Source organism: Pteropus medius, unplaced genomic scaffold (genome assembly GCF_902729225.1).
Source record: "Pteropus medius unplaced genomic scaffold, Ma_sr-lr_union100, whole genome shotgun sequence".
Taxonomy (NCBI): Eukaryota; Metazoa; Chordata; class Mammalia; order Chiroptera; family Pteropodidae; genus Pteropus; species Pteropus medius.
This window is the reverse complement of record NW_024340699.1, coordinates 2350672-2368144: the sequence shown is the minus strand read 5'-3', so window position 1 is coordinate 2368144 and position 17473 is coordinate 2350672. Positions and strand designations below refer to the sequence as shown.

The following is a 17473-nucleotide window of genomic DNA, read 5'->3' as shown; positions in this document are numbered from 1 at the left end:
TTACACAGAAATACACAAAACGAGGTTATGTATTGATTGATCGTGATCAGAGGCACATAGGAACCTAACTCTGCCTCTTTCCTGGGGAGTGTGGGTCGGCATTCACTGGTCCGATGTTCACAGTGACTTTACCATAATTACTGTGAATAACTAGAATCGACCATATATTTACGCAAGTGGGTTAAATGCCAAAGATGCTTTCTTTCTTCGTTGTACAATAGGGAGTATCTTTTCTGTCAGCCTGTGTGGATTTACCTTACTCTTTTTATTGACTGCAGTGTCTTCCATATTATAAACACTGCTGTCTATTTAATGATTCCTTTCCCTGGACATGTTTTTTTTCCACTGCTGTATGCGATATGGCAACTGTCCTTTCGCCTGTGTCTTTGTATACTGAAGTGAGTATGTCTGTGAAATAAATTCGCAGAGGTGGAATTGTTGTGATCAAAGGGTCTGTGCATTTAAGGTTTTGACAAGTAGCGCTCGCTGAATTGCCTCGCAGTGGTTTTAACAAAACCGACAGCTGACGAGATCCCCTTTTCCTTAAATTGAACTTAATTTGCAGGAGCCTTTAGAACTACACCTTCCACCTAAACAACAAACTGTCAGAAGTGACAATGACCATTCTCCACGTGGCCCCTCACCAGTGTCCACCTGTGGCTTTTTTTCCTGCGCTCCCAGCAGGGAATACCTTTGCTTTCCACCTTTCAGCCTTGTCCTGTCCAGGATGTCCGGGGGAGAAATGAGTTCCCAGACCAGTTGCTTTGAAGGCTCCTTAAGCTGGAAGTCATTAGGTAGTGTCTTAGGACAGGTACCAGTAAAATCCATCCCTTGCCCTGGCGCTTGTGCTGCTCTTGGGAGGTTGTAGGAGAGGCTCGTCTTTCAGTAAACCACCTTCACTCCCCATCACTCGCTCCTGCATCCCTCCTTTTTCCCCTCCCCACTGCTTTATTTGGCAACTGTTGCTTCTGAGAAGCAGCCTCTTTGACAGCAGGGTTGGGGTCACCCCTTCAGAGATTTTGGAAACTTGAAAGCGGTCTTCATCCCTCCTGCTTGGGGAGGTTAAACCCACAAGCTCTCCAGGCTGGGGCTGCTCAGGGTGCCTCTGGGCACTAATTGTGAGCAGTGTATGCAAATGGGTCAGTTTTTCTAGGTGGCCTTTTTCAGGCATATATTTCACACAAAACATGAAACTTACTTACAGGATTAAACCCAGATCTGCAAGGAAATGTGATTTCCTTGTATGCAGGAGAAAATTTAACAGCTCCTCGGGCCTTGGGCAGGAGTGCCCAGCAGGGATTGGACATTTCCTCCGGGCCATAGTTTCACGCTTCAGAAATCCGAGTAGGTCTTACATTACATCTGTGCATTTAATGTGACAGTTATTGACTGTTTCCTCTGAAAAGCTGCTGCAGCATTCATGGTACACCTTCTAATTGGTGGCATCTCGGGGGTGGCTACACAGCACACAGCACAGGGCATGCTGGAAAAGGTGGTATGTGTCACATGAGGGCCACACTACACAAATCCGGGCTCAGGGCTCCAGTGTTTCAGCGCAGTGAATGAGATGTGGTAATTTTCCATTTCCTGTTCCCATCTCTGAAGACTGGCAGCCTTAGAGCTATTTCAGGGGGAGGATTTTTTTGTGAAGTGACTGTCAGACAGCTGGCTGGGTTGGAAACTCAGAAATTGTGGAGTTTGCCTTAGCAAGTCTGGTCCCACACCTGTTTGTCCAGGGCCTGGAGTTCTGGGCTCCGAGGGTCTGTGTGTTTGGTGGGGGGATCTTAACCTGTATGAGTTAATGGAACATGGAGATTCAGGAGCCCTTGATCCCACACAGGTAAATCATTCAGAAAACATTTATTCCATTTCTGCTATATGCCAGACTCTGTGTTCAGCCCCGGGGAAATGGTGAACAGAAGGCATGTCTATAGTCCTTGTCATTGAAGATGATTCATTTCACATACATGTACCTACTATGCGCTGAGCCTGGGAGACAGTGGAACACAAAATAGATCAAGTCCTCATCTCAAGCAGCTTTCAAGCCACATTGCCAACAGGTCTTTTGGCACATGCCAAGAACAAGCCAGCTGCCAAGAAAAAAACAAGCGTCCTTCCCGTTAGGCGAACAGCTTGGCTCACACAGTGGGAAGATGTCCGGGACGCTGGCATCAGGTGCCCTGTCTGCTCTTTGTGCTGTCTGCAGTTGGGCTGCTGGGAGCTAGGCATTCGTCTTTATTTTCTTTTTATTACTTTCACCAGAACCCTCTCTGTACTGAATACTTATGTCTTGTAGCACCTTCTGCCCTGTTTACAGCCAGGATCACATTATACCTGTTCTCCTGCTATTGCCTGAGTCCTTATCCATTAGGTCCCTTATTCCCTGGGAGAACCACACGGAAGATTGTGCAGATTATAGCTCTTCCTTATCTCGTCTAGAGGATTCTACGCGATAGAGAGTTCTCTCCCCAGGTCACAGCAGCCTGCCCTCCCTTGGGTACCCACTGCCGAGTCAGCATTGGTGTGATATTACCAGCAGGTTTTATCACAACTGCATTTCAAACCACTTTCAGACCCGAAGGAAATTCCAGCCTGTTAACATCCCTGGATGGTGAGATCAGAGATTGTTTTTATGTTAGCTGAGTTTGCCTGAATTTTTAAGAAGCATGCGTTGCTTCTCCCAACCTCCTAAGTCTTCATTTTAATTATAAGCATTTCGATGTCTAGACAGGAAGTCTTTGTCACTGACATGTTGGGATTTATGGGGCTCTTCTAGGGAAGTATGACAACTCCTGACCTGTGGGCACTTGTAAAGCAGATTCATGCCTTGATAGTCTTGGACTAGGGCAGACCCATGTTCTAGAACCTTCTTTAGCAGTTACTCTGCCAGTTCTGGCTTCCGGAGTCCATCAGTGGCGTCTTCTGAGAAGTTTAAATCATTTTTTTTCTCTGCAGGAGAGTGATATTTATTCCTTGTAGAAAATTAGAATGTAGAAGAACTATATAAAGAATAAAATGAAAATTAGTTACAAACTCAGTACATTTTTTTTAATATGTATTATCAATATTTGGGGCAGAAGGCTGATCCTGGCCTCATGACTAATATTTATTGGGTGTTCTTATGCCTGGCCATGTTCTGAGTTCTTTGCTTCAATTCACTCATTTAATTCTCAGAACTATCCTGTGAAATAGACAGTAGTTTTTTGACCCAGTGGATAGAGGAGGAAACTGAGGCCCAGTAAGTTAGGTAATTTGCCGAAGGGTACGTGGCTGGGATGGGGACCCAGGTAACTGTCCCCCTGAGTCATTCTCAGCCGCTACACAATAGCAGCCTTTGTTCCTTCCATGGCTGCACCAGGAGAACTCGGGCCAGCAAATGGAGAGGTTGCCAGGGGACCCCCAGCTCTGCCTTCTGAGCTGCATGTTAACCTCAGAACCAGATCTCATGTCTGCAAGTGGTTCCCCTTCTGACCTTGAGAGGAGTGATCAAGACTGCCTCTCCTCTTTCTCCTTTGCTCCCAGCAGAGGTTGGAACAACAGGGGACCAGGGCCCCTGATGTCCACAATTTCTCACTGCTGCCCAGAAAGATTCACTCTCTGCTCTTCCCGCAGCCACAGCCCCATCAGGCCTGGTCCAGAGCAGCCCTGGGGAGTGCACAGCAGTGACCTTCATCACAGGAAACAACTCTGTTCCTCACACAAAGCCCTTGCTTGGCCCTGGCTCCAGATGCCAGTTGTGTACATGACACGTGGCCTCTGCCCCCACAGCCCCTGCTTTTAAACAATCAGTGAAATTATTTAGGTTCCTTGAAAATCAGAACACAGAGGAAGGAGCCAAGGATTTGCCACGGCCACCGTGTGAAGTGATGGCACCAATTGCTCCGTCCTGAGACAGGGAAATCCTTGCAGCCAGAAGGGAAGCCGGTGTGTGACCCAGCTGGCTGAATGCCACCTCTGATCTGGGAGGCATTTTTATAATTTCCTCCTGAAGAAACCTCATCTTTAGTTTCGGTTTCCAAAGTCGGCCTCAGGAATCAGTTCAGCCTGTCAGAAATGTGCATTCATTCATTCTTTCCTTCCTTCATTCAGTATTTATCGAGGCCCACTCTGTCCCAGAGACCAGGGATGCAGCCTCAAACAGAACAGCCTTGCTTCAGAGAGAAAGGAGCGAGGCACCATAAGGGAGCCAGGGAGCTTTTTCTTTGTTTCCTGAGGAGGGAGGGAGCCGGGTCTGCCCACAGGGCCCCTGAAGCCCAGGTATGGCTGGCATTAGAGGCTCCTTTCTGCAGCACTTTTCCTAAGTTCCAGATCCCTGGAGGCGCCGGGGATCGTAAACATGGCTGCAGCAAGGCTTTAAGGCCAGAGTCGTGGTGGGGATGGGGAGGAGGATGGGGGAGGGCACTCGCTGCTCCCCACCGGTGTCTTTCACAGCTTCCTCTCTCCTCTGAAGACCTGTCACTGAAGCGCTCTCCTGTACCTGGAGGGTTTCCATGCTCTGTGCCTGCCTTTATCTCTCCCCGACATCGCATCTTACCCAGAAACTGCACTGCCACTGTACCTGTACCCGGGCCTCCTCAGGAGGCCCTCAGTCAAGCAGAGGTTTATAAAGACGCGTGACTTCTAGTGTTTGCTGAGCGCCAGGCATGCTTCGCCGCCGCTGAGCCCTCGTGTTATTCTCACCACAGTTGTGTCGACTTCTGCGATTCCCATTGCACAGGCCCGAGAGGTTGAGACTTGCCGCCCCCGACCACGTCCACCGGTGAGCAGGCGAGCTTCCTAGCACCCAGCGCGGTTATCGGCAGAGTACACTCTGCCCCTTCCTCCATGCTGCGTGGCAAAGCAAAACAGCCTGCCCGAGGGTGCTGGTCTGGGAGTCGATTCCTGCCTGCTCCATCACGTTGCACAAAGTCTGTTTCCCCTGGTTCCTCGGAAAGACACTTGTGTGCCGGACGTGTGAGTGATGCCCCATTGGCCTCCCATAGCACCCTTCCGTTCTCCAGTAACTACAGAAAGCCAGAGAGGTTTGTTTTTGTTTTTTGTTTTTTGTTTTGTTTTGTTTTGTTTTTAATTAAAAATCCTGGTTTGACCAGAGTTGGGGTAGCCCCTTATTATAGAAAGTATCCCGTTAGAGACTCACTCTTTAACTTCAGTCCCGTCATTGGGGAAACTACGTCCTGCTGCTCGGGCAGCTCCTTAGTGGGCAGCCTCTGGAATTAAATCGCTCAATAGCATGAGCGGAAGATGAAGACGCGTCTTTGTGGAGAACAGGGGTGGTTAGACGGGGAGGGGCCGCAACTGGCCTGACCCCGTCATCCATGGGACTTACTGCTCCCAGGTAACTACATTCATATGGAGACCACGGGATTGCGAGGATCCTGTGACACTATCTGAGATTTTATACTTTTGGTTTAGAAGGCTCTGGACTTTGGAGCCATTTATTCACTCATTTACGAAAACAACAACAACAAAAACTTCATTAAGTATTGACTTTGTGTCAGATGCTATGCTACATGGAGGGACTCTACAGGGTTCTACAGGACAGATGTGGTTCCGCCCTCATGGAGCACACAGCCAGACTTTTCATTTCGCTTTGTCCCTTACCAGCTAGCTGAGTGATCTGGGCAACTCACTCAGCCTTTCTGAGCTGCTGATTCCATGTAGGAAACACTGCCAGCCTCCCGGGGTTGTTACTGGAATGAGCAGAGCACCTGTGGAGGGCATAGCAGGCAGTCTGCGGAGGCTTCCCCTCCCTGAGGCTGCCTGTGTTCCCTGGGGGCTGCCCAGCTGGGGTAGAGCCTGACTTGCAGCTGCCGTGCCTTCTGGAGCTCACATCCTGGTGTGTGGACTCTCTGCCTCTTGCCAACCAGAGTGTCACCTCAGGAAGTCCCACCCCAGTGGGGAGGACCCATCTGAGAAAGGTATGGAGATGCTCCCCTTTATCTCCTCCTCTGGAACCACCAGCAGGAGGGTGGAGTTCAAGGAGGCCCTCCCTCACCAGAAGGAGGCTGGAGCCTCTGGAGTATCCACTCTGGGTGTCCAGCACAGCCTGGCCGATAGCTTTGTTTGTTCCTAAAGACGCTGCACTTCTTGAGGAAAGAAGAGTAGCCAGCTCTTGTATTAAAACCTGGTTCTCTTTGGCCTCATCTCTGAGCCTAGGTTTAGCTCCTGAGTGGGCAGCAGGTAGCCCTGAATGAGTCCAGCAATGGGCACCTTGCCGAGCATGAAGCACTGTTGAGGGATTAACAGGTTGGAGCAGCCAGTCTAGGGAAGAGTGAGCTGCACTGGGCCCGGGCATCAGAAATGGGGCAACACTGACTTTTTATAGAATCCTGTGCTGTTTGTCTTTTGGTTTAAGAATTTTTCTAAGGGCAGTGTAAGTGTTGAGGTTAGTGCTGAGTGATACATTCATAGGAGTTCAATATAACATTTTCTCTATTCTTTTTTGTATATTTAAAATTTTCCAAAATAAAGTATGTTTTTGTTTGTCCTTTGAAGTAATTAAAAGTGTTGCTTTTCTTGGCCCTAATTCAGAAGAGTCAGGAACCATGTTTGGCACATGAGGCTCGATGGCTAGGACTATAAATAAAAGAGAAAAAGCCAGTCTCCAGGGCAGTCAGTTCATAGATACAAGGTAGAATAGTGGTTACCAGGTGCCCTGGGGAAGAGGGAGAAGGGAGTGATTGTTTCGTAGGCATACAGTTTCAGTTTTGCAAGATGAAAAGTGTTACAGAGACTAGTTGCACAACAATGTGACTGTCCTTAATGCCACTGAACTGCGCCGTTAAAAAGGTAAATTTTATATTGTATGCATTTTACCACACACACAAAAAATGCCATTTAAAAAAAAAAAAATGGGTGGGACTTTCCACCTGGTGGGAAAAAACTGAGGTGGAAATTCCCCAGGTGACACTCTAATTGGCAAGAGGCAGAGAGTCCACACCAGGATGTGAGCTGCAGAGGGCAGGGCAGCTGCAGGCCAGTCTGCGTGTGCCTGTCCGAGGCTTGCTGGATGGGCAGTGGCCTAGTGTGTGGTCAAGGTTTAGGTCCACTAACTGTGTGACCTGCCCAGAATTGCCCAGGCTTTCTCTACACCAGTGCCTGGGGGTGGTGGGAAGAATCAGTCAGCTAGGTTTGCAGAGGATCTGAAAAAGCATCATTTGCAGGCTTTACTATTACCACCAGCCACCAAAACTAAGAGTTCTCGTGGGTTTGCCTAGCTAGCCTCCCAGACCCAGAGTGAGTGCTTTGATAGGTTTAGGATTTTTTTTTTTTAATCTTAGAAGTATGTTGATAGGGCTCCTGCTGTTCAAATTTGAGAGAAAAAATAATATTAAAAAAAAAAAAAAAATGTAGTAGATGAAACTATAGGATTGTTAAAAATTCTTTTTCAACACCAATGTAGTAATTTATTCAGGAAAGGATCACCTGTGGATGTCAAACCATTGAAAATTTTTGGGAAACAGCATTTTCAGAGCCTCGAGGTATCGTCCCACACATTGCTCATTAATTTCACAGGAAAATGGCACCTTTATAATGAAGAGAGATGGTGTCACCACCTTAACTAAGTGGTCAAACATAGCGTCGCTATTGCTGGAATAAACTGACGTTGTATGACTCCTGATGTGGTCCCGTAAGGACAGAACATCCGTCTGTGCTTATCTTGCCCAAACCGTTTCATCAGGAGGAAGCAATCAGACAGTCCAGAATATGGGGCATTTTACAAGACAGTTGGCCTGGATTTATTTAAAGAGTCAGTGTCGTGAAAAATCAAGAAAGAACAGGACTAAAGAGGCATAACAGGCACCATGTGTGAGCCGTGTTTGCTCTTGGATCCCCCCCCCAAAAAAAAAGATTATAAAAGGCATTTTTGGGACCCTTGCAGAAAATCAGATATGGATTATTAGAAAATGTTATTGCATTAATGCTGATGTTCTTAGGATTGCTAATAGTATGATGATTATGTAGGAAAATGACCTCAGACATGGATGCTCTGAAGTGTCCAGGGGGGCACGTCACATCTGCAACTTAACTAGAAATGGTCCAGCAAAACCTGTATTTATGTACATATATGCACGCACGTGCATACACAACTACACATGTACTCAGTAGCTCAGTGTCAGCAGCTTATGAATCTGGGTGAAGGGTCATGTGGGTTTGTTTATCTGTTCTTTCATGTTTTCTGTGGATTTGAAAATTTTCCAAATAAAGACCACATCGAACATGTTGAAGAGAGTCTGTGGCTCTTGCTGCCTTGGAAAGACTCGGACTTCTGTCCCCTGCCCAACCTCTTTCCCCCTGGGGCCTGCCTGAAGACTTCCAGGCATCTGTTGTCTGTGCTGTTTGTCTTGTCGATAAGGAGCAGGCAGCTGAGTGGCGGTGCTTGGTGGTGGCTGCATTGAGGACAAAGGGCTGGCTCCACTCACGACCATGGGAGGAGGGGAGGAAATGTCTGCCAGGCACGTGCAACACCAGGAAACTCATAAAATCTTTTCTGGCTGTGAAATGTTTTGTGCTGGAGAATAGTCACTAAGCTGGGTTAGGTTGGGCAGCAGTTAGGAGCAGAGGCTGTAAGGTTGAGCGGAGGTGAGTTCTCAGAGCTTTCTTTCTGAGTCTCTGGGATCCGAACAGAACTTACCTGGGAGGCTCCAGTGCGTGTCCAGCACAGAGCACAGTGCCCAGCCCAGCACAGGCCCCTGCATCTCCGTGTGCTGGGCACCTAAGCCCTTTACGTTTCACACAGCCATTTCATATCTGCATAGGGGCATATTCCTAGGTGGGAAGTGAGCAGCTTGTGGAGTTTAGTGCTCTTAGGTTCTGAGCACTAAACGCGTTGAGACCCACCTCGGCCTGGCTGTGGCATGCTCTGTGTTGGGTCCCCAGGAAGCAGCAGGTGAATTCAGACTCCTCAGTAATCACGGTCCTTCCCATTTCGGGGTAATCCTCTTGGGCCTGGTGGCTGGGCAACAGCGGAGCTCTGACAGGCTTGAGAAGCACTGAGGACAGGGAGGAAACGAATCTGATTGAGCACATCTGCTAGTCGGAATAGATTGCTGGCTGCCAGCAATGCCATGGAAGGGTCTTAGTGCCACTCCCAGCACGGTGCACATTTCTGCTGGGACTGTGACCTTCGCCTTGCCGCCACCTGCTCCACAGAAGAAAAGTGAGCTCATACCTCTTGAGTGGCTGCGAACGGTGTTGGCTCAGTACAGCACAGGGTTCAGGGAAACCTTGACAATTTTGCAAAAATTGTTTCCAAAAAAATGTATTTTTTTAATTGCACAAAGAACACATAGTCATTAATAGAAAAAAAAAAAATAGGGAATCCAGATAATCAGAGACCATCAGAGGACAATTCAAATGGCGTAAAACTTCACTATCCAAAGAAAACCATTTCTTCTGTCAATGAGTAGTCATTGGGCATCTACTGTGTGCCAGGGACTGCGCTGGGACCTGTGATATAGCAGCCAATGGGTTGGACATGGTCCCTGTCCTCATGGGGCTTAGACCAGTTAAAGATCAGGTGCTGGCCAGGAAATTAATACTCAATATTAAACCAGCAATCTGACTGTGAGAAGTGCCTTGAGGACATCCAGTGGCCTCTGACCTGAGCTCTGGAGGACACATGATAAAATGGGTGAGGGGACCAGCACTTCCAGCTGGAGGGTCGGAATTCCTGGTGGCTGGATCCCGTGCTTGGGAAGGGAGGGTGTGCAGCATGAGGCAAGGCCTGGTCATCCAGGCCTCACTCCAGGATTTCCAGCTGTGCGGGAGGTTCTTCCCCCTTGGGCAGCATTGACCTTGGCTTTACCTGCCTGAGTTGCCCCTGCATGTGCAACAGGGGAAGGTGTGTGATTCGGAGGCAGTGCCATTCCAGGCTGAGCTCCTGATGGATGGGGCTGTGGAAGGCAGTGGGTCTGGGGTGCTGTAAGCCGCTTAGGACCCGGGCAGCAGTGGTCTCTGCTCCTGGTCATGTTGTATGTCTCCAGTTGCTCAGCTCTTTCCTGTCAAAAACCAGAGGTTCGTGTCACGCCATCCTCACCCTCGTGGTGTTGTCAGGCTCGCCGAGAAGATGGAGATGTGGGCTTCCCAGAGTTGTCGTTTCGTTTCTTGGTGGCATCTTTTGAGCCTTCCTGAAGAATGTGTGTGCTGTAGGGCAGCCTATAGTGGTTACCTCCTTATCTCTCCTAAATGCATGAATGTCTGATGAGAACTGGGTCAGAAGCACTGGCAGTTGCACACAGGTGTGTGGACACTTTGTTGGCTGTTCCCTTCATGGGCGCAGACGTGTGCTTTGAGCTCAGCTGCCTTTTCTGGCACTCACCAGCTGCTCTGAACCCAGTGTTGGAGGCCACAGGTGACCAGAGTAGGCCAGGACTCGTGGCTCACCATCTGATGTGGGAGTCGGCCAGCACATGGGGACTGTGATCAGAAAAGGCTTCCAAGGGGCAGTGACTTTGAAGGTGGAGAGCAAGGCGAGGTGGGCACAGTGAGGAGAGGATGGGGAAGGGTGCCCAGGCTGAGGGGCTGTGTAGACGAGGCTTGTAGACAAGGAGAGAACAGCGTCTTCAGAGAATAGCAGTGATGAAGGCCCTAGCCAGGTCTGTGTAGTTTCTTCAGAGTGAGGCAGGTTAAAGCTGGGAGGTCCCCAGCAGCCCCACCTGCAGAGCCCCCCACAGTGGAGGCTGCCACTTCCCACCCACAGCCCCTGCACCTTGGCCCTCAGCAAGCCCGACCCCACCTGTCGCTGGCTGCATCTCTGTCCTGAGGATGACCGCCAGATATTGATGAGTCAGTGCCTTGATTCCCTTGACCAGGGCTCGTATTCTACATGGTTTCTCAGAATTCCGCATAGGAATGAGCTCCAGTTGTCCACAGAGGTGACATACGTGATGGCGTACCTTTTTTTCTCTGTCTTCCCTTTTCCTGTCTTCTCCCACCTACCAGTCTTTCCCAGGCTCACCTCTCAAGCAAGCTGTCTCTGAGAGAACCCAAACTAACAACCCATCGAGGGAGTTTAAACTCAATACTGAGGACCGCGGGAAGCCGTGGAAGGGCTTTTCCACATCTGGAGGGACAGGGTCAGATTTGCAGGGTCCTTCTGACTATGGCCTGACTCTGACCAGTCCGAGGTTGAACTAGTGAGGACCAGATAGAGGACTCACCTTGTTTCCCAGGCCCTCGCTGCTGTTGCTGACTACCGTTGAGCACCTTCTTGTTGCACATGCTGATCTGAACTGTTGGTGTGCATTTTCTCATTGTATCTGACAAAAGTCTTCTGAAGTGTAGGTTCTGTTTTATAAATGAGAGAACTGAGGCGCAGGGAAGGTGAGATGCCTGTGCATGATCACACAGCTGAAGCGATGGCTTGGGGATTTGAGCCCAGGTTTGACAGATCGGTGTATGTGCTCTTATTCCCTCAGCAGTGGCGCCTTTTGGCTTTCTGTCCTCCCTGCCATCGCTGTCCAGGTGCTTTAAGGTGGGCCTTTACTTCCTAGATGCAGGAGAGTTCTGTCTTCCAGTAACCTCTGCTTCCCCCGCAGGTAAGTTTGAGGATAGGGAAGACCGTGTACCCAAGCTGGAGCAGATAAACAGTACGAGGATCCTGAGCAGCCAGAACTTCGCCCTCACCAAGAAGGAGCTGCTGAGCACAGAGCTGCTGCTGCTGGAGGCCTTCAGCTGGAACCTCTGCCTGCCCACGCCCGCCCACTTCCTGGACTACTACCTCTTGGCCTCCGTCAGCCAGAAGGACCACCACTGCCACAGCTGGCCCACCACCTGCCCCCGCAAGACCAAAGAGTGCCTCAAGGAGTATGCCCACTACTTCCTAGAGGTCACCTTGCAAGGTAGGGGCCGATGCCAGGACCTATCACCCCTTCCCCGACCACGAGTCGTGTCCATCCAGGGAGTCCTTACTGACTGGGGCCGGTCTCCCCAGATCTCCCACTTAGCAGGGAATAAGCAAAGATGGGGCAAGGATTTGCCTAATGTGTTACCAGTCACGTGTAAAAGAGAAATAGCAGCTTGTGTACAGGCACCTGGTCCCCTTCACACTAGCAGGTCACTTGGTCGTTTTTCTTAGGGTGACCTGCAATATTGCAGATGGTCTAAATAGGACAAATTTGCAGGTAGGTCAGTCTGAAAGAGCTGTCATCATATAGGTGATACAGATCTGGAGCTGTCATCATACAGATGGGGTGGGGCAGGGGATCATGCTTATGTCTGCTTTAGCCATAAAGTTACCCTGTTTGGAAGCTCGTATTTGAATCACATTCTTCCCAATATCCTAAAATCTAGATACTAGGCAAAATACTGGGCAAGAAATATAGTTGATACAACCACCCGATAACCTACCACAGACCAAAATACTCATGAGTAGCAATATCAGTTGTCATGTCAAGTATTAATCGAGCTCTTACTATCTACCAGTTACCTTATTTTAGTGTTTTGCATACATTATCTCATTTGAATCTACTATTCTCATTTTACAGATTAGTTTCCTCAGTTGATTCTCAAGAGGTGAAGTAACTTACCCAGGGTCATTTTTGAACCTGGGGAGTCTGACTCTGACTCTGTCTGTAGCCATGATACTACCCTGGCTGATTTCATGTTTTTAACAGGCAAATCTGAAAATCAACGAAAATGAGAAATAAGTTAAGACAGCTTGATAATGCCCTGATAACCAAGTGTCATTCATGAAAATTGTGGAAATTTCAACAGTTTGCCTTTGCACATAAATAGTACCAGCTTTGCCATGTTCTCAGACATCTTAGGTAGGACATTGAGATTTCTCAGATCATTTTACAGCGTATACGTATACCAAAACGTCACGTTGTAAGCCTTACATAGGTACAATTTTTATTCGTTGATTATACTTCAATAAAGCTGAGGGAGGAAGTTCCTTAGTAAACTGTAAGTTAAGTGCCAATTTTAGTTTTGAATATCAAACTCTTGCAGCCACTCATTCAACAGATTTTTATTGAGTGCCTACTGTGGTCCAGGATTCCTTACTATTTATAAGTAGCCTTTAGCCATACCGCACAACAGAAGCCTTTAAAATGGTACGCCATTCACTCCTAATGACCAAAGAAAGGACAGATGTTTTGGGTTCTGTTTGTAGCCCATTGGCAAGCCTCTTGCAGCCCCCAGAAACCATGGACGATATTTTGATAATCACTGCTCTAGGCTGACATCCCAGACGGAGAGCCAAGGTTCTTAAGATTTAAGAACGGAACTTCACAGTTTCTACATATTCCTTTGTGTGTGTGTGTGTGTGTGTGTGTGTGTGTGTGTGTCAGCAGTGAACAGCTGAGCACCTGTTTGTCTACTAATTCTCTAGGGGGCACAGGAAGGTGGGGCGCCATCATGATGCTGACTCCTTCTGCGATTTCTCTTTCAGATCATATTTTTTACAAATTCCAGCCTTCTGTGGTTGCTGCAGCCTGCGTTGGGGCCTCTAGGATTTGCCTTCAACTTTCTCCCTACTGGACCAGAGACCTGCAGAGGATCTCGAACTACTCCCTGGAACATCTCAGCACATGCATCGAAATCCTGCTGGTGTAAGTTCCTCTCCGATCCTTCTGTGTTTCTGAAATATTGAGGTTTCAGTTGCTCTTGAGGCCCAATTCAGGTGATTTCCTGAAATCTAATCCTTATGGTAGGTTTCCCAGATAGTGTCTTGTGTAATGTGGGCCATGGTGACTCCTGATAGAATTAGGGTTTGGAGAGTTGGTCCTTCCTATTTTGCGTAGCTTCGGGTTTGCGATTTTCAGGTCAAGGAGTGAGGGAGCAGAGGGGCTGCGTGCACATCCTTCTGAGAGTCTGGGCTCTTTGATCTGAGTCCCGGTGCATCGGTCAGTCTTATGGATGATCACATTGAGAGAATCTCATAAGCTGCTTTTCTCAGATGTGACCACAAAGCTGGCCTCTTAGCCAGCTAAGCCCAGAGTGGCTTAACATAGGAGACCACAGCCACCTTGCAAGCATCCCTGGGAATCTTTGGGAGGAAATGTTCAGTGTGTTTAAGATGCTAAAAGGTATCGTAACCCAGCACCTTGAAACTGATATCAGAGGCAAAAGAGCTCAGTGGTGGCCGCAGGGAGGAGGGCAGAGAGGACAGAAAGCTCTTACCTGACTGTGCCCAGTAGCTCTTTCACCTGACGTAGTTGATAGCAGCTCCTGGATGCTGGCTCCACTGGCCACAGGGCCAGGGCCCTGAAGAGTTACCGCTCAGGCTCCTGATGTGGGAAGCTTCCACACTATCTGCCCTTGTCTCATTTGTCTGAAACGTTCATCCTGCTCCCTGGGCCTTGTTTTAAAACCTGTGCCTTTTAGAAAGCACCCAAAGCCAGAGAATGCAGTCTGGTCTGAGTGCTGACAGGTGCCCCCGAATTCTCGGCCACCAGTTCTGCCTCTTAATGGCTGTCGCTCTGGGGTAGCCCCCTTTTTGGACCCACTGTAGCCTCCACTGGCTCCTGTCTTACATAAGCCTCTAATGGAGTCATTTTCTCAAAAAGTTTATAGGGAGTTTTGGTTGGTTTTTTGTTTGTTTGTTTTGTTGTTTGTTTGTTTTTGATATGTAAGAAACCTATTCCATCTCCCACTTTACAGATGGAGATACTTAGGCCCTGAGTCAACTTGCTTGGGATCCGCTAGCTCAGGAGTGACCCAGCCTGGAGGTAGAGCTACCAGAGGTGCCGTGAGGGCAGAGGTGGTGCTCATTCAAACACCAGGAGCTCTGCCCTCGCAGGCGAGCAGTGAGCCAGGTTGGGGACGCAGCGATGAGCAAGAGCAGACAGGGTCTTCTCTTTTGGAGCTCACTTTGGCACGGAAGGCCAGGTAGTAACCTGGAAGTTATCCCGTGGGGTGTCGACTGCGAGATGAGGCAACTCAGGGGCTTCGGGGACTGCTAGGCTGGTCTCGAGGGGTAAGAAGAAGTGTTTATAGGACTCAGATCTAAGCTGAGATCGAGGCCTGAGGTTGGTCTGAAGACACCTGAGACAAGGCTGGAGGCAGTGAGCCCGGGCTGAGCAAGGCCAGCAGTGACAGCACTCAGATCTCAGATCCCCCTTAGCAGGGCAGGGAGAGGTGCTCCTAGGTGTCTGGTGTTGTGGCCTTTGCCCTCTAAGTCTCACCTAGGCCCTTCCCTTTCAGAGCCTATGACAATGTCCTCAAGGACGCCGTCGCAGTCAAGAGCCAGGCCTTGGCGATGGTGCCCGGCACGTCCCCAGCCCCCACCCAAGTGCTGTTCCAGCCACCTGCCTACCCGACCCTCAGCCAGCCGACCCCGATGGCCCTGGCGCCGTTCCAGACCCCTGTGCAGGACCTGTGTCTGGCCTATCGGGACTCGCTGCAGACCCACCGCTCGGGGAGCCTGCTGTCAGAGGGCACTGGCTCATCCCTCCACGCCCCGTACCCCACCCTCCAGACCCTGGACGTGTGTCCCGTGCCCCTCCCCGCATCCCTCAGCATGCAGATGGCCATCGCAGCCGAGCCCAGGCACTGCCTCTCCACCACCTACAGAAGCAGCTACTTCAGCGGGAGCCACACATTTCCCACAAGCTGTTTCGACAGATAGGGTCCCGTTGGGCCACGCAGTAGGGAGGCCTTGGAGAGCCAGACCAAGGAAGAGGACACTGACAAGGGGAGCTCAGCAGAATGAGGCGACCGGGAAACTGTCTCCACAGAGCCTCGTTGCCCGTGAACGGAGAGGGTTTGTGCCTCTTTTAAAGAAAACTGACCCAGAACAAAACAGTCGATGAGATACCTCACCCAAGAGCTTTCCTCAGGAAGACGTCTGCCGCGTGTTTCTGGGGTGCAGGCAGGATGGCTTGGTGCCATCTCCCGGAGCAGGGGCCCAGCGGCTTGAGAAAGACCTGGTAAGAGGCCAGGAGACTGGGAGCTGGAGCCGACGCGAGTCCGTGAGCACATCCGGTGCTGCGCATCAGAGACTCCCGTGTTCTTCGCCGATGGCAGCTACACCGCTCGAAGAAGGGGCAGCCTGCCGTGTTCTCAGGACCCTGGTCGATGCTGGGTCCCTGGCCCCGCGCAGAGGGGCCTGGGTGTGTGTGGTGCCTGAGCGTCTGCCTTCCCGGGCCTGCCGGGCGGCTGTCTTGCCTTCGCCGTCGAACCCGAAACCTTATTCGCCCTTTTAGATATTTCACGTGCTGCTGCTTCCCGAAGTGACCTAGCTTCCTGGTCAGTAAGAAGTCTTGTTTACGTACTGTATCAGGGATTTCGTGATACTTGAAAATTCCTTAGGAGAAAAAAAAAAAAAGTGCTGATTGCCACGCTGCCTGTCCCACCGTGGGCTATAGGTGTCACCCTGCTTGTGCCTGACCCCTGGGTAATGACAGAGCTCCCCTTTCCAAAATGTACAGTTGGGGAGAACCACTTTCCAGGCTCTCGGTTCCAGAAGATTCCACGTCTCAGACACTGTGTTCACCTGTAGAACTTCAGTAACCACGTAGAGATAAAAGGTTGTTGAAAGGCAGACAGAGATTTAAAACCAGCATCCCTGCCTGCCTCTACTACCTGCCTCTAGTGTGTGAGGTTAAGCCCGGCCTCGGCGTTGAGTTTGGCTAATAGCAAAGGATAATAAGGAGGAGTGTGTGCCGAATGCCAGCTGGACTTGGGGAGTGCGGGTTGTGTATGACACCACCACTGAGAAGCAAGCAATCGTTTGGATCCAAAGCCAGTATTTAGTGGGTGTCTGCAGCGAGGGGGCGCTCAGGAAGATTCTGGTGACCATGTGCAATATGTTTGTATTTTGACTCTTGGCTTGTGCTCAGCATGCTTTTTTTGTTTTTTCTTTCTGGTTGGTTGGTTCGGGGCTGGGGGACACATTCACCCAACAGAACTGGGAGGTGCAAAGAACCACGCAAGCTTTGTTTGTTTGTTTGTTTGTTTGAAGAAGAACCCATGTTGGTTTTCTTGACTCACTTGCCCGTCCAGGGGACTTGGCAGGGGGGCTGCCAGGGAGCCGACGCTGTGCTGCTGAGTCGGACCCGAAGGTGATTTTCTGAGCGGAGGAAATCTCCGCGTGGACGTGGAGGAAGAAGAGAGTGGGCGTGGAGGTGGCACCGCCAACTCCGTCACGCTCGCGTGGGAAGCCGCACGTTTGTTCGTTTTTCTCTTTTTCCTCCGCCAGCCTCCTTCTATTTATGTGCGACTGGTTTGGATTCTAAGTTATCATGTCTGTGTATTCTGCAGCTGGGGGCTTGTGAGGGGCCCCCAGAAAAATCATCCGGAAATAAACACGTCACCTGCTCCAGGTCTCCCGCATCTCTTCCTAGTGTCCTCCTCTCAGTCAGCGCCCCCGCCTTCCACGTCAGTGCTTGCGGGCGCCCCTGCTCGTGCTGAGAGGTCGTGGGGAATGGGAGACACAGCGAAGCTGGCTCCTGTGGAGCAGGGTCTGGCCCTCTGGGTTAGATAGAGCTGGGCCTCCCTGGGGACACGGGCAGCAGGAGTGAGGACA

At 50.0% G+C, this 17473-nt stretch overlaps 1 protein-coding gene across 1 annotated transcript in view; it reads left to right on the top strand.

Moving 5' to 3' along the window:
- Nucleotides 1–17271, top strand: part of CCNJL (cyclin J like) — a 45807-nt gene extending 28536 nt beyond the window's left edge. Inside the window, exons 4-6 of the mRNA XM_039877100.1 lie at nt 11541–11843; nt 13397–13556; nt 15151–17271. Of these exons, the coding sequence (XP_039733034.1) occupies nt 11541–11843; nt 13397–13556; nt 15151–15574 (887 nt within the window). The 3' untranslated portion in view covers nt 15575–17271. The remainder of the gene's footprint in view (nt 1–11540; nt 11844–13396; nt 13557–15150) is intronic.
- The last annotated feature ends 202 nt before the right edge of the window (nt 17272–17473 follow it).